The sequence below is a fragment of the Diabrotica undecimpunctata genome, chromosome 2, assembly GCF_040954645.1.
Source record: "Diabrotica undecimpunctata isolate CICGRU chromosome 2, icDiaUnde3, whole genome shotgun sequence".
In the NCBI taxonomy this organism is placed as follows: Eukaryota; Metazoa; Arthropoda; class Insecta; order Coleoptera; family Chrysomelidae; genus Diabrotica; species Diabrotica undecimpunctata.
The window spans coordinates 42,107,179-42,120,558 of NC_092804.1; the positions used below are offsets into that span (position 1 = coordinate 42,107,179).

Sequence of the window (13,380 nt, forward strand, 5' to 3'; positions counted from 1 at the left end):
GGGTCAAAAATCACCCGGAGAAATCATATTTTCCAAATGAAAATAATTAGGTTACAAATTAAGAGGTCTATATTTGTTAATAGACAAGCAATCGTAGCGATTTAGGTAGCTCAGAGGTGATTATATCTATCTTTGGTGCCGAATAATGTGGGTTTAATTCCCACTATAAAATCAAAAAGTATTGCCAAGGTCGCCGCTTCGAAGGCGCTGACAAATCTCGAAGTCATAATCTGTCTAGTACCTACAGCTCCTCTACGCTTAGTCGTTCGTACTCGACGTTCGTATGTGTAAGTCCCGTATATGTATATTATATGTATCGAGAGAAGGCTAATGAAACCTGTATGTCGCCTGATCCCGGAGTTAAACCATATTTAGCTTGCACTCGATTGTGCACATCTCATTTAGTGAACACGACCAAGCATGAAGTCGTCTTGACTAAAAGGTCTCAAGCCTCAAGTACACGAGGCGAGTTTCCTAGCTAACAATCGGTTAGTGCGCTAGTAGTTGAGTACATACAAAATTGTTCACCAGTAGCCAACTAGCTAGCGTGTGAAAAAAACTTTAAGGCCAATGCTACTAGCCACTTGTGCACAAGCTACTGTGAGTACACATGGCTAGTTTAGAAGCTAGTTCGCTCAAAAGCCGGCGAATAGCGTGTAAAGTCGCCGGCAGTTCTACTTTTTCCAGGGGATTTGTATAAGTAGTCAACGGAGTGAGTACATTTAGTACACTGGACTTGTTTACGAGCTGCTTGTGAAAAAGCTGGCATTGTAGCTTGTACGCTCGCCCCATGTACTTGAGCCTTTACGGGTCTCGGGTAGATATTAATAGTATACAATTGTTGTAAATATTACTCAATGCCTACACGCTGTGATTTATAGGCAGATTGCAATATATTTAGGCATATCATTAAAAACAGTTTCTTCTTTATAGTTTTAAAATATCTTACATAACTTTCTCATTTAGAATTTGTACCTTATTAATGATTTTTAACCACACTAGGATATTTATAGTAGAAAACCCTTATATTTTTTTGTTCAGTACCTATTTACATACCCACATACTAAAAGTTATTCTTTTCCAGACTTTCATCCGTGTATGTTTTCATGAAAGACGTCTTCAATATATGGAAAAGGAGCAGATATTATCATGGCAGAGTTCTCGCCCAGGTGATAGAATACTCGAAGTGGACGTGCCGCTTTCTTATGGAGCTTATGATCTAACCCAACCAAATAATGCTCTGAATATGATTCATTTTAACTGGGATCCTACTAAAGAAGTCGGTGTATATATTAAGGTATGTAAATTTCAAAAATTCGATTCTATTGCTATGTTACCTTTTTATCTTTAATTTTTATTAAGAATGATAAATATCATATTGATAAAGTAAGTTATAAATCAGGTATCAAAATTATCTTTTTAAGAATAAAAGCAAGAACTTTTTGGTAGATTTTACTACATGGTAAAATAAGCGCACAGAGAAATACAAATGTTAATAAAGCAAGAAAAGGAAAACTTGTTGAATTAAAAATCTGTGAAATAGAAGGACTACAGGAATTACACGACTTATGTAATTAACATAAAAAAATTAAAAAAATCACCGAAAATTACAGAGTAAGCTCAGAAGTAGACTAATAGAAGGTATCAGGCAACTAATAGTGGATATAATGCCAAAACTTACAAAAAAAGAAATGTATAAAAGAGCTCTACCACGATCTTTCACTTAGACCAACAACAACAAATGAAAAAGACGGCGGGTTAAAAAAAGCAGATAATGTATCTAAATCACAAGACTGTTTTTAATTTCCACAGAATATATTCTGTGCGAATTGGAAAGTGTTGTCTTTTATGTTATAAAGATCCATTAAAAAAACCGTAATTGAGACTGTGGAATCAAATAAATATACGTCTCGATAGTAGTCTAGTCACTATGCTGAAGGACGTGGCCATTATGGTTTGACTCTGAATGGCCTTATAGAAAAATAGAAAACAAACCTATATTATATTACCATACATTGTAATCATCTACTGAACAAACTTTCTTAATTCCTTGAAGTTAGAACCCAAATTTTTGTACAAATATACCAAGTTGGCGCTTTGCTTAAATTTGCGTTTTCTAGAGGGCGCCCAAGTTCACGTCTCAGAACATTTTTGTCCGATGGCGGACACTAATTCTCAGGATTGGTACATCTTAAACAAAAAATTCCAACGGAATTTTGAATTTGAAGAAAAAGTAGAAAAACGATTTTTTTTACCAATTTTTGCATATCAAAATATGCATTTTTTTAGCTTTCTAATCTGTACTAGTACCTTAATCTCTATAAAATCTCGAGTCTCTTTCCTCAGTTCAAAAAACCTTTTTAAAACGGCACCCCGACTGAGTACCTCACTTCACAGTAATAAACAACGTCACCATAGCCAGCTTCCAGATCTTCTAGGAACTTTTGGAACAGACCCTGTGTGAGCCTGTTTTTTCTTATAAAATTGGTCAGTAGATATGACCAGGGCCATTATTTCTTTCATATATAAAACCTTGACATACAGCGCTTCTTGATGAACAATACAATGAAATATCAAGGGCGCAGCTGATTCTGAATCTTTCTGTTTGGTAATGATTCTAGTAATAACATCTTTGCTTTGGTCGCTCATGTTATTACCTTCGTCAGTAGTAACACTTATCAACTTTCCCCAGCTTAATTCTAATAGCTTCCAGGCTTGTTCCAAATAACGGAACAATTCTTTCCCTGTAGCAATACCTTTCAAACTACACATTTTTATAAGCTCTTATGTCATTAAAGTTTTCATTAATATCACGTACAATTTGATTTGATTTGATTTGATATGATTTGATTTGATTCGATTCCAATCAATTCGATTCGATTCCAATCGATTCGATTTCAATTGCAAACGTTTCCAATTGATTCCATTCCGATCGATTCGATTTGATTCCAATCGATTCGGTTCGATACGACTGGATTCCAATCGATTCAATTTAATTCGATCCGATTCCACTCGATTCCAATCTTGGAATTCGATTCCGATCAATTTGATTCAATTCGATTCCAATCGATTCGATTCCAATCGATTCAATTCCAATCGATTCGATTTCAGACGGTTCGATTTTATTTTATTCTATTTATTTTATTTTGTTTTATTTTGCCTTGTTTTCTGTTTTGTTTCGTTTGCTTTCGTTTTGTTTTGTTTATTTTGTATTGTTTTATTTTATTTTATTTCATTTATAGTGTCGTCGCGCAATCTGTCGTTACAGTCTATACAGTCGTTACAGTCGGTTTTTTTTTTCACATCTCTGTGCGATCCACCGCTCCGTCCGTACCCCGCGATAAGAAAGCTGTGATTTCAAAAACTGTGCTTTTTCTTTGAGCTGTTCATACAAGTTAACGCCCAAACCCTCGGTGCGTCGCGTCGGGTGCAAGTTCTAGCAAAGATACTTGAGACTTTCAATTGTTTTTGTTTTCCGGACATACTTTTCGGGATTGCTAAGACACAATATTTTACAAGTTAACTGTCGGTGAATGAACGCCTACATTTTGTTAAATTAAATTGTTCCAATTTGTAATTCTTTCTATCTTTGTATTGAAATAAATAATCTCAACATCTTTGAATGTAATTTATTTATATTTATCTTTGAATGGTCTTATTGAAAGCAAACAGCGCTTTTATCGCTACAGGTCCTTTTTGGAAGCCAAATTGACTACTGTCTTATATTTTGTTAATTTTTTCAATAGCCTTTCATGGACTATTTTTAGAAAAAATGTGGATTAACAAAGATATTGTTCTGTCCTGGCTGCAGAATGCATGTACGGTATTGTGATGGAGATGGATATCAACCATTCATGGGGAGTTGTTTCTTAAGTACATTTTGTTGCAAATATTTAAGAATTTGTAGGATTATAGCGCCAATGCATTTAATTAACTGCTCGGAAATTTCGTTTTCACCTACTGACTTTCGGTTCTTTGCATTTTTAATGACGTGTTCAAGTTCTTTCATTAATGCTTCTATTTGATCGTTTTGGGTTCCGCGATTATAATAAAAATTGCTATTATATAGTATTTCCATTATATATACGCATAAAAAACTATTTTATTGCACTATTCATTTTGTTTTAGGTTAACTGCATCAGCACAGAATTCACAGCCAAGAAACACGGTGGAGAAAAAGGTGTTCCATTCCGCATTCAGGTTGAAACGTTTCAGAACAGCGATCAGAATACACATAACTCGCAGAAGATACTCCATGCAGCAGCTTGTCAAGTGAAGGTATTCAAACTGAAGGGAGCTGATAGAAAACACAAGCAGGATAGAGAGAAGATTATGAAACGTCCGCTTTCCGAGCGGGAGAAATACCAGCCTAGTTATGAATGTACAGTGTTGAATGACGTAAGTAAATAGATTTATTAAATCAATTTTAATAATAGCATATAAATTGAGTTATTTGTGATATAACTGTCAGAGTATTTAGTAATTGCTTAGCGCGATTTTTAATTATTAGAGATTTCTCGCGTTGCAAAGAGGAACGAATCTAACAATGTTATTATGAACATGTATGTATACTCCCACAATAGTTAAATTAACAATAACAATAGTTAAATAGTTTTTTATTATGTCTGTTCAAACGACTAAACAATTTTTGCAAATATAAAAGTTTGAATGGGTTATATTTTAATAACAATAGAAATTGTTAATAGTAAATTCTTGTATTGGATAAGGGTTTTCTTGAATCTCTGGGCGATCTTTAGATTTTCTTCTATGATTTCCGTTGGTTTGAGAATGGACTCGCCGTCATGTTTTCTATTCCTGTTATCCATTTCTGGGCATTATTTGCAACTTTCTTAAATAGAGGATCTAAAAACGTGTCTTTGGCAACAAGTTCATTAAACTCCAGGCACCCAAATCGCTGATGTGTAGATTCAAGACAAAGCACACATACACAATACACGAATACTCTCTCACACACAAACGCTTATAGCACATATTAATAATGCGGAGAATAATCAGAATTGGAAGTTCCATGGCACAAAAATATACCCTCATTTTTTCAGCCAAAGCATGTTTGTTGCCTATAACATTGTGGCCAAGTGTGTCAATTTTCAATTGTTTAATTTTGTGAAATGATATAACCTCGTCAACAACTTGGGCATATATACACTCCTTTTAACAAAATTCTTAAATAATCTTTTTTGAGAACGATACACGTGGAACGAGTCGCAATCGAAACGTCAATTTTTTTTTATTAAAAATGTAATTATCATTACAATCATTGTGGCTTAATCCCTTATAAACACAATATTTAACTTAGACATGCCACAAGAAAATAGTTTCAGAACCTTATTAGATTCAATCAGTTTCTCTTTAAAATGCTTCCTACAATCAGTTGACACTTTGAACATTTTTTAGAGAAAACTTCATACCGCCAATTAGAGAAATAATTAAAGAAATTGTTGGATACTGTTCTCCAGCCATAATAGTAGTTAATAGGTCAATACTTCAGCTGATTTTAGTATAGGAAAACAGTCTTTTAATATTAACCATTCTGAAGCATCTAAATTCTCAGGAGCTTTTGGCAAATTTGTCAGCCCAATAGAGGGCACCTTCAATTATTAGAATTCTAATTATAATTATTTTATGGAAGAATTCTATCTCGTTGCTTCATCTTGTTTCACTTTTAACACGAGAAAGTCCATTTGACTTAGCGTATTTTTCAATTTTTCGGACGCAAGAATTAGTCTCAGAGCCTTCTTTCAGTGCGTCACAGTTTTTCGATTTTTTTCTAACGCATTAAGTTGGACAGAAAAAGTGGTAGTTCCGTGATTATAACACAAAAATATTGCAGCGTTACATACAAAAGCGGTCTATTCTTAACGAACGTTTGATTCGTTGATATTTAAAATGCGCGCTTTCTATAGCCAATCAATTACGTGAATTACGAACATTTGACATACAACTTCATCCATATTGGCCGTCCTTTCGAAGTGTCAAAGAGTGAAGTCATCGTTGTCGTTCAGGTCAGTATTTGACATTATTTCACAGCGCTGTGCATTCTTTTGTGTTTTGGATTATTTATTTCGTCATTAAAATATTTTTAAAATGCCAAGATATACGGAAAAGGAACAAGTACTGATACTCAAATTACTAGTTAAAAATTTATTTGCCAACTATAAGACGACTGGCAAATGAAGGTATCCAAAAAGATTCTGATTATTCCATTACAATGAGCGAATCAGTAGCCTCTAATCTTGAACCAAAATTGATAATAAATAAATACTAACATGCCATCATCATCAGGACTCGTGTATTCGTTCCGTGCGTAACCATGGTAGGGGTACTTTGAAACGATGCCAGCGTGCGTAGCGGCGAAATATGACACAATTGGACCTACCTTTTTACGCCTAAATTTTATCAAAAATGTGTGCAAATACATATTGCGTATTTAATTGTGCTAATAATAGCAAAAATAGTAAGTGTAGTTTTTATAGGTTCCCAAAGATTACATATAAATTAGAGAAAAGAAAAAGATGGATCCGTGCTATTAATATGAAAAAGTTAATATCACATAACTTCATTTTTATGCAATTGAAATAGGAAAAATTTAAATAATTTACCTTAAATGATATTTTATAAGGCTTCAAGCTAACTGCAGAGTGCCTGATGACTTTAGTTTTTATATCATAACTTTTACTATTACTGTTTTTAAATATATGCTCTTTCACGTGAAAAACTTGATTTGCCAGTACTAGATTTTTCCCTTTCTTTTCCGTTTGTGGTTGAAAAGATATATTATGATGAATTTTGAGAAACCCAGTTTTTAATACTACATTTATTTTGTACATAAACTGAAAAAATATAATTAAAAAGTTAATTATTAATAATTGTCAATTTCGCATGTATTTAACAATGTCAAACATATGTCATATGTTTAACCTGAAAATTGGTAGGTCCAAAACTGTCAGATGAAGGCGGTATGTGTCGCGTCAGTCACGCACGCAGCGAATACAGAATGTTTAGAAATGCAAAGGCATTACAACTGGTTAGTTAAAATATTTTATCATATTTCTGATAGAAATGCAAGTAGCATAATAACTTTCCAGATACATTTCTTTTAAAAAATCGTTACTGACAATTAGTTACATATATAAAATATATGTATATAAAAAGAATTGCAAAATTGTAGGAAGCAAACAATTTTGGCTGTACTACATTTTCTTTTGATTTTGATGCTCTGGACCACCGTTTTACGTGACCTAGTGTCACGAATGAATCACGAATGAATCTATAATCATATGTACCTCTTGCCATTTTCTTCATTAGCTTAGACTCCGTTACTGGACATTTTTGCACACGATTTTCTCTTACAGTTCCTGTCGCCTTTATGTTTTTTTTTTGTTTCAGATATATCAATAGTTGATATGTCGTGAAATAATCATATTAGTTACTTAATGAAATTTTTGAAAACAGTCTTTTTTTGTGTTTACAAAAGATGGCGGTATGTTATTTAATTGTATAACTAGAAATCGAACTATCTGTGCTTGTATTATATACTATTATATAAAAAAAACAATAAATGGATCGTTCTGTTGTCATTTTTAAATGTTTCCACAAATATTTATAAATTTAATAAACAATATTGTTTACTATTTAATCCACCTTGCAATAAAAGTACTAGTTTCGTGCCATAAGCTTTTCACCTTTGGCTAAGTACGATCCTAGCATCTGTCAGATTCGTCAATAATTACATGAAATAATTCTCGAAACATCGAATACATTATATGACGTCATGATTAATGACGGACTGAAAGAAGGCTCTGAGAAGAACTATATGTTTGAAATGACCAACCAAAGATCTGAATTTTTTTAATATTACGGAAAATTCTTGATTTCATTAATAGCGTCAGTGATACTCAAATTCAGAGTATTTGCAACATAAACGTGATTGTATTTTTTAATGAGATCTTTAATATTATTTTTAATATTTGCTCCATTACCTGAAACCACAGTTACAATTTTGTAAAAAATTTCCCAATCATTCATTATAGTGCCTAACACTTGACCAATATTTTTTCCTGTGTAGAATCCAAATATTTCTTTTGTCGAAATAACATATCTTCTTCTTTCTCCTCAGCTTTTCCCTTTTCAGGAGTCGCTATTATTCTCTATCAACTGTCTTAAAGCCAACAAGGCATCCGTAGTCCTCCTTTCCGAACCCAAACTGTTCTTCTTCTATCGATGTCTCCCTCCATATCCTTCGCTCTACAATTCTCTCCCAAATTCTCGTTGTTTGAGTCATTAACTTTATCTCTCTATAGTTCTTTTCTTCCTCATATATCCTACTCATCATTTGCCACAAAATACTTATATCAATCGTTTCTCTGCTAGAGCCTTCCAAACCTCCACGTTCGACAACCTCAGCTCTCGCTATTTCCGGTATTACATTCTTATTTGGGATCCCGCACCCTCTGTCTCTCCTCTGCTGTTCTTCATTTAGAAACTTTCTAAAGTACTCATACCATCGTTGCTTTATTTCAACATTGGTTCTTAACACTCTTCCATCTGCACTCTTAATCTGCCACACGTGGGCCAAGTCCATTGATGACTTGTCCCTTGCTTTAGCAATGCTGTATAACCTTTTCATACCTCGGGTTTTCCAACTCTTTATACAGCTGTGCAGACGATCTTTAACTAGCAGTATCTACAGTGCGCTTTACTTCCCTCTTTGCTACCTTGTATATATCCTTATCTTCTTCTCTTTTAGACCTCTCATACCTCTTTCTAGCCTCTTTCTTCTCTCTAACCTTCTGTTGCACTTCATCGTTCCACCACCAAGTTTCTTTGTTTCTAGGAGGCTTTTTACCAGATGTTTTTCCTAGCACTTCCTCTCCCACTCGCACCACAACTTTATTGTTGGCTTCAAATTAGTCATTTACCGTATGTTTTTCCTCAAGCTCTCCTAGCACTTTACTCTTAAAGACTCTTGCTAAATTCTTATCCTTCCACCAGTTTACTTTCTGGTGTCCTAGTTGCTTTCCTTTCCGCCTCACCTTTATCTCCGTATCCATTATCACCGGTCGGTGTTGACTAGCTACACACTCAACCTTTGTCACTTTACAGTTGATAACCTCTTTTAGCTGACTTCTACGCAGCACAAAATCTATCTAACTTTAAATTCCTCCTCTATAGGTAACATACTGGTCTTCAATCTTCATATACATTCACTTCAAGTCAATCACACTATTTACTTCATCAGTTCTTATTCCGATCCCTAAACCTCCATGAATTCTTTTTATTCCCTACCCTACCTAATTCTTCTTTCTCTACCAATATGTCCATTCACATTACCTCCAATAAAAAAATTTTCGTCTACAGGAGTTTTAAGTATCTCGCAATCAAGGGCAGTCAAAAATTCTTCCTTTTTCTCTTCTTCACAACCTACTTTCACGTTGGTATTGCCTGTTTTCAGTTGGACACTCATTATTCTATCAGTTCTTCAGGTTACTCTTACAAGATGTTCCTTTCACTCCTTGTTTAAAATAATACCTACTCCATTTCTGCCGTGACGTTTCGAACTACTATATATGAACTTGCATCCATTTCCAAGATCTCTCGACCTTTCCTACGAGTTTCCTGCACACAAAGTACGCAAATCCTTCTCCTCTGCATGAATTTGGCGAGTTGTCAGCCTTTACCTGTCATACTTCCGACGTTGAGAGATGTAGTTCTCAGGACTAGCTTCTTTGGCCCCTTTCGCTCTCCAAGTGGTAGCCCTAGCTCAGTTTTGGCAGTGGTCAGGCGAGGCCGCTACTGCGGGTCGCTTACGAGGAACTCCCTAGCCTCTAAACTGTTTTTCACATTCCTTCCACAGTTTTAGCAAGCTTTTTACTGCCGGATACCCTTCCTGACGAAAACCCTCCTGTATTCGGGCTTAGGATCGGCACTGATAGTTAGCGAGCTACTGAATTCACCCAGCAACTATCAGCGGTGGAGTTTTTTGTCGAAATAACATATGAACACATATTATTCTCATGAATGAAATAAGTTGTCACTGTGTCCATTGTTATGGTAATATTTTTGAGATATTCTAATATTCTCCTCAACTTTGAGTTTTATTCTGTATGTAGCGATGCATTAACTGTTTTTGTAAATTTGTTGTATTTCCATAAAAATAATAATTCTTTTCCACACCACATACATAGGATTCCCCATGATACTATAACAAACAAGATATGCTCACTTGCCATTCTAAATTCAATCGACTCTGCGCATGACGTCATAATGAGACAAAACTAGGAAATTTGTGTGTATCTTATTTTGACCATGCATCAATGGCAACGCTGTTTCATTACTATTATGAATAACTTTCAAACTTGAACTGTTAACAGTAAGTATACATTGGTGCCATATCTTGCACTAAAAATCATAACTAGTTATTTTTTGTGAAAACGTATTTTAAAAACGGATAAGTAATTTGTAAACTTAATTAAAGAAATATATTTATCTACGATTTGATTATGTATATTAGAAACAAAATATATAATGCTACAAGACATAATAAATTAAATATACAAGGCCGGTAAAACGTAAAGAATTTGTCAGATTTTTCTCTTGCGGATATTGTAATTATTATCTTTAATATTTTTATTTAGCATCCGTATTTTACAATACATTTTACACCTAAAAAAAAGTAATTTTACGTGTTCATTTACATTTACAAATGTTGCGGGTTCTATTAGGCTTTTTAAATAATTTTTAAATATTTTAATGTGTTGCAATTCTAATTACAAAAAATATGTTCCAGATTTATTATTGGCACCCGGAATATATCCAAATATTTATTTTTTTTATAACTTAAATGCAATGAAACCAGCTAAATTTTCCAATCCATCCCATTCCAGGTCTTTTATATCCGGACTAATAAAATCTTGTTGACTGTCAACTAAATCTTTGTAATCAATTTCTGTATCACCACTAGGCAAATTTAGTGAGTAAAAACATCTACTCCGTGACAATTTAACAATTAATTACATTGTTAATAGTAATATTCGCATACTCTGATACATCATGTACTTTTGCAGATGTTGAAATAATTTCATCATTTCTACCCATTATATTAGTTTCTTAATATATACTTTAACTCCAAAGCAGTTAGATGAGGGTCCAACTAGAGGGTCGTGATTAAGATTATAAGATGATATATATTTTAACATTTTTAACAACAAGATTATAAGATGACATATATATTTTAGTCAACAAAAAGTTGTTTTAAAGATCATATCGATATAATTATACGTCGCTGAAATGGAAGTCAGAGCACTCAGTTGTTAAGATTTTTATACAAACCTAAAACTCCTAATCTACAAATGGATTGAGATACTGTGATCAGTCAAAAAGACATATTTACTGTTTGAGCAATATTTAAATCTAATGTTTCAGTATTATTAAGTAACTCTAAAACTGGATTCGAATTAATTATTAGGTAATTTAATAAAGAACCAGTCAACCAGAGTCAACAAAACGATTCATGAGCACAGATTCAATGAACACAGATATAGCATTCAACTTAGCGCCATCAACGTTGTCTCTAGTTTACGTCACAGGTGTGCGAGAGAGATATAAGAACATACACGTTGGCTTATCTTGTTTGTTATAGTATCATGGGATTCCCCTACTCAACAAAGACGACATGAGTTTATTATCAAGATCAAGATCAGCAAAATTGTCAATTCAGTTTATCACGTGTCTGTAAACATATTTTAGTGTGTGTAAGTGTCATTAACGAATATAAACATTAAACAACAACCTATTATAGTCAAGAGTTAAATAATTTAAAACGTTATTTATTGTAAAAAAGTTCTGAAGCTGTTTTCACATGGCATGTCTTGTAGCAAATTAAATATTGTGTTTATATGAGACCATAGACCATAATTATAAACATAATATTTAATATTTATTTTAAGTCACCGTTAAAATAAATACCGGCTTTCGATTCTCGAGAAAGTCAAGTACCGATTTCTTGACTTTTGAAAGAATTTGATTCTGCCCGTTACTGAGCGTTTCACGTTAAGAAAATAACATTAGGCTTATGTAGATTAGTGTTGCCAAAACTCTCAGGCATGCGGTTTACTAGATTGTCGATATATTTTTCGAATTTCCATTTTCAATTAACATTTAACTGTAAAGTCAGAATAACAACTGAAGAACCACAAAGCCTTATTATCATTATGTAGTCTCAGAGAACGACATAAAATCGCTGACATACGCACACCGTATTATTTTAAGTTGCAATTAGTAATTAGATATACGCATTCCAAGCGGTCCGTTTATTTGCTTTTAAATCTTTAATAGCCGGCAAAGTGCATGATTTAACTAAGCAATATTTTCTACTGATTTTTATGATTCATGGTATATGATATTCTTACCGAAAAACAAATAAACTGTCGTTACCATAATTAAAATAAGATAAAATAAAATTATCTTTTGTAAATACTATTTATTTAATTAAAATCATTTTCCCTACTTTTCATCTCTTGTTTCGAATGGACACTTTTGGTCAATTACGTTAAAAAACAATTATTTAATTCATGTCTGTGAAAACGAAAATACAAATTATGCAACCCTGAATCGTGCTTGTGTTCATCGTGGCATCGATGCGCTTCTATCGTCCATAAGAAATACTTGGTCCTATCTCCGCAATGTTATTTATGTTATTTTCTTAACGTGGCACGCTGTATAGAGACTAGAATTAGCCACAATTTAAAATAAAGCTTAAAAATAATCGTATCTTAAACTAAAATTGTGGTTAATTCCCAATAAAAATAGTAAATTAGTTGTGTTTTGTTTTCAGTTTCTTCCATTGTACTCTAAATTCTGCTACTAATAAATTGTGATCAAAATTTATATCTGCTCCTGAATATAAATTGCTAGGTTCTGGATATAAGTCTACATTGCTCTAACTAATCAACTGTTCGGACGGTATTAAACAAACTCTATTTTTATTCTGTTTTATTTATACCTCTATTCCAATGTGTAGTAAAGATTATATATATCTAAACAGTTATTGTTCTTTGTTTCAGTTACCAAACGACGTGATAATGTCATCACCACCTCTCTCACCTATAAGTACCGATGCTAACAGTATAGATAGGTAAGATAAATGTATTTATTATTCGAGATATCGAGATATATTGAAAATTATGTTTCTGTTGTGTACTACATAATTTAGATATGTGTATTAATGTCAATATTGTTGGAGAAGCAGACAAAATCATGGCAGATGGGTATATTACCATTTATTACAGTTTATTTATAGAGTATATCCTATTAAGAGTAAATTATCGGAATCGATTTCGGAATACTTCTTGTATCACAAAC

General features: G+C 33.2%; 1 protein-coding gene across 1 annotated transcript in view; it reads left to right on the forward strand.

Moving 5' to 3' along the window:
- gem (transcription factor CP2 like gemini) overlaps window positions 1-13,380 on the forward strand; it is a 103,433-nt gene that overhangs the window by 51,953 nt on the left and 38,100 nt on the right. The window contains exons 7-9 of the mRNA XM_072522725.1: window positions 1,085-1,297; window positions 4,129-4,398; window positions 13,083-13,153. Of these exons, the coding sequence (XP_072378826.1) occupies window positions 1,085-1,297; window positions 4,129-4,398; window positions 13,083-13,153 (554 nt within the window). The remainder of the gene's footprint in view (window positions 1-1,084; window positions 1,298-4,128; window positions 4,399-13,082; window positions 13,154-13,380) is intronic.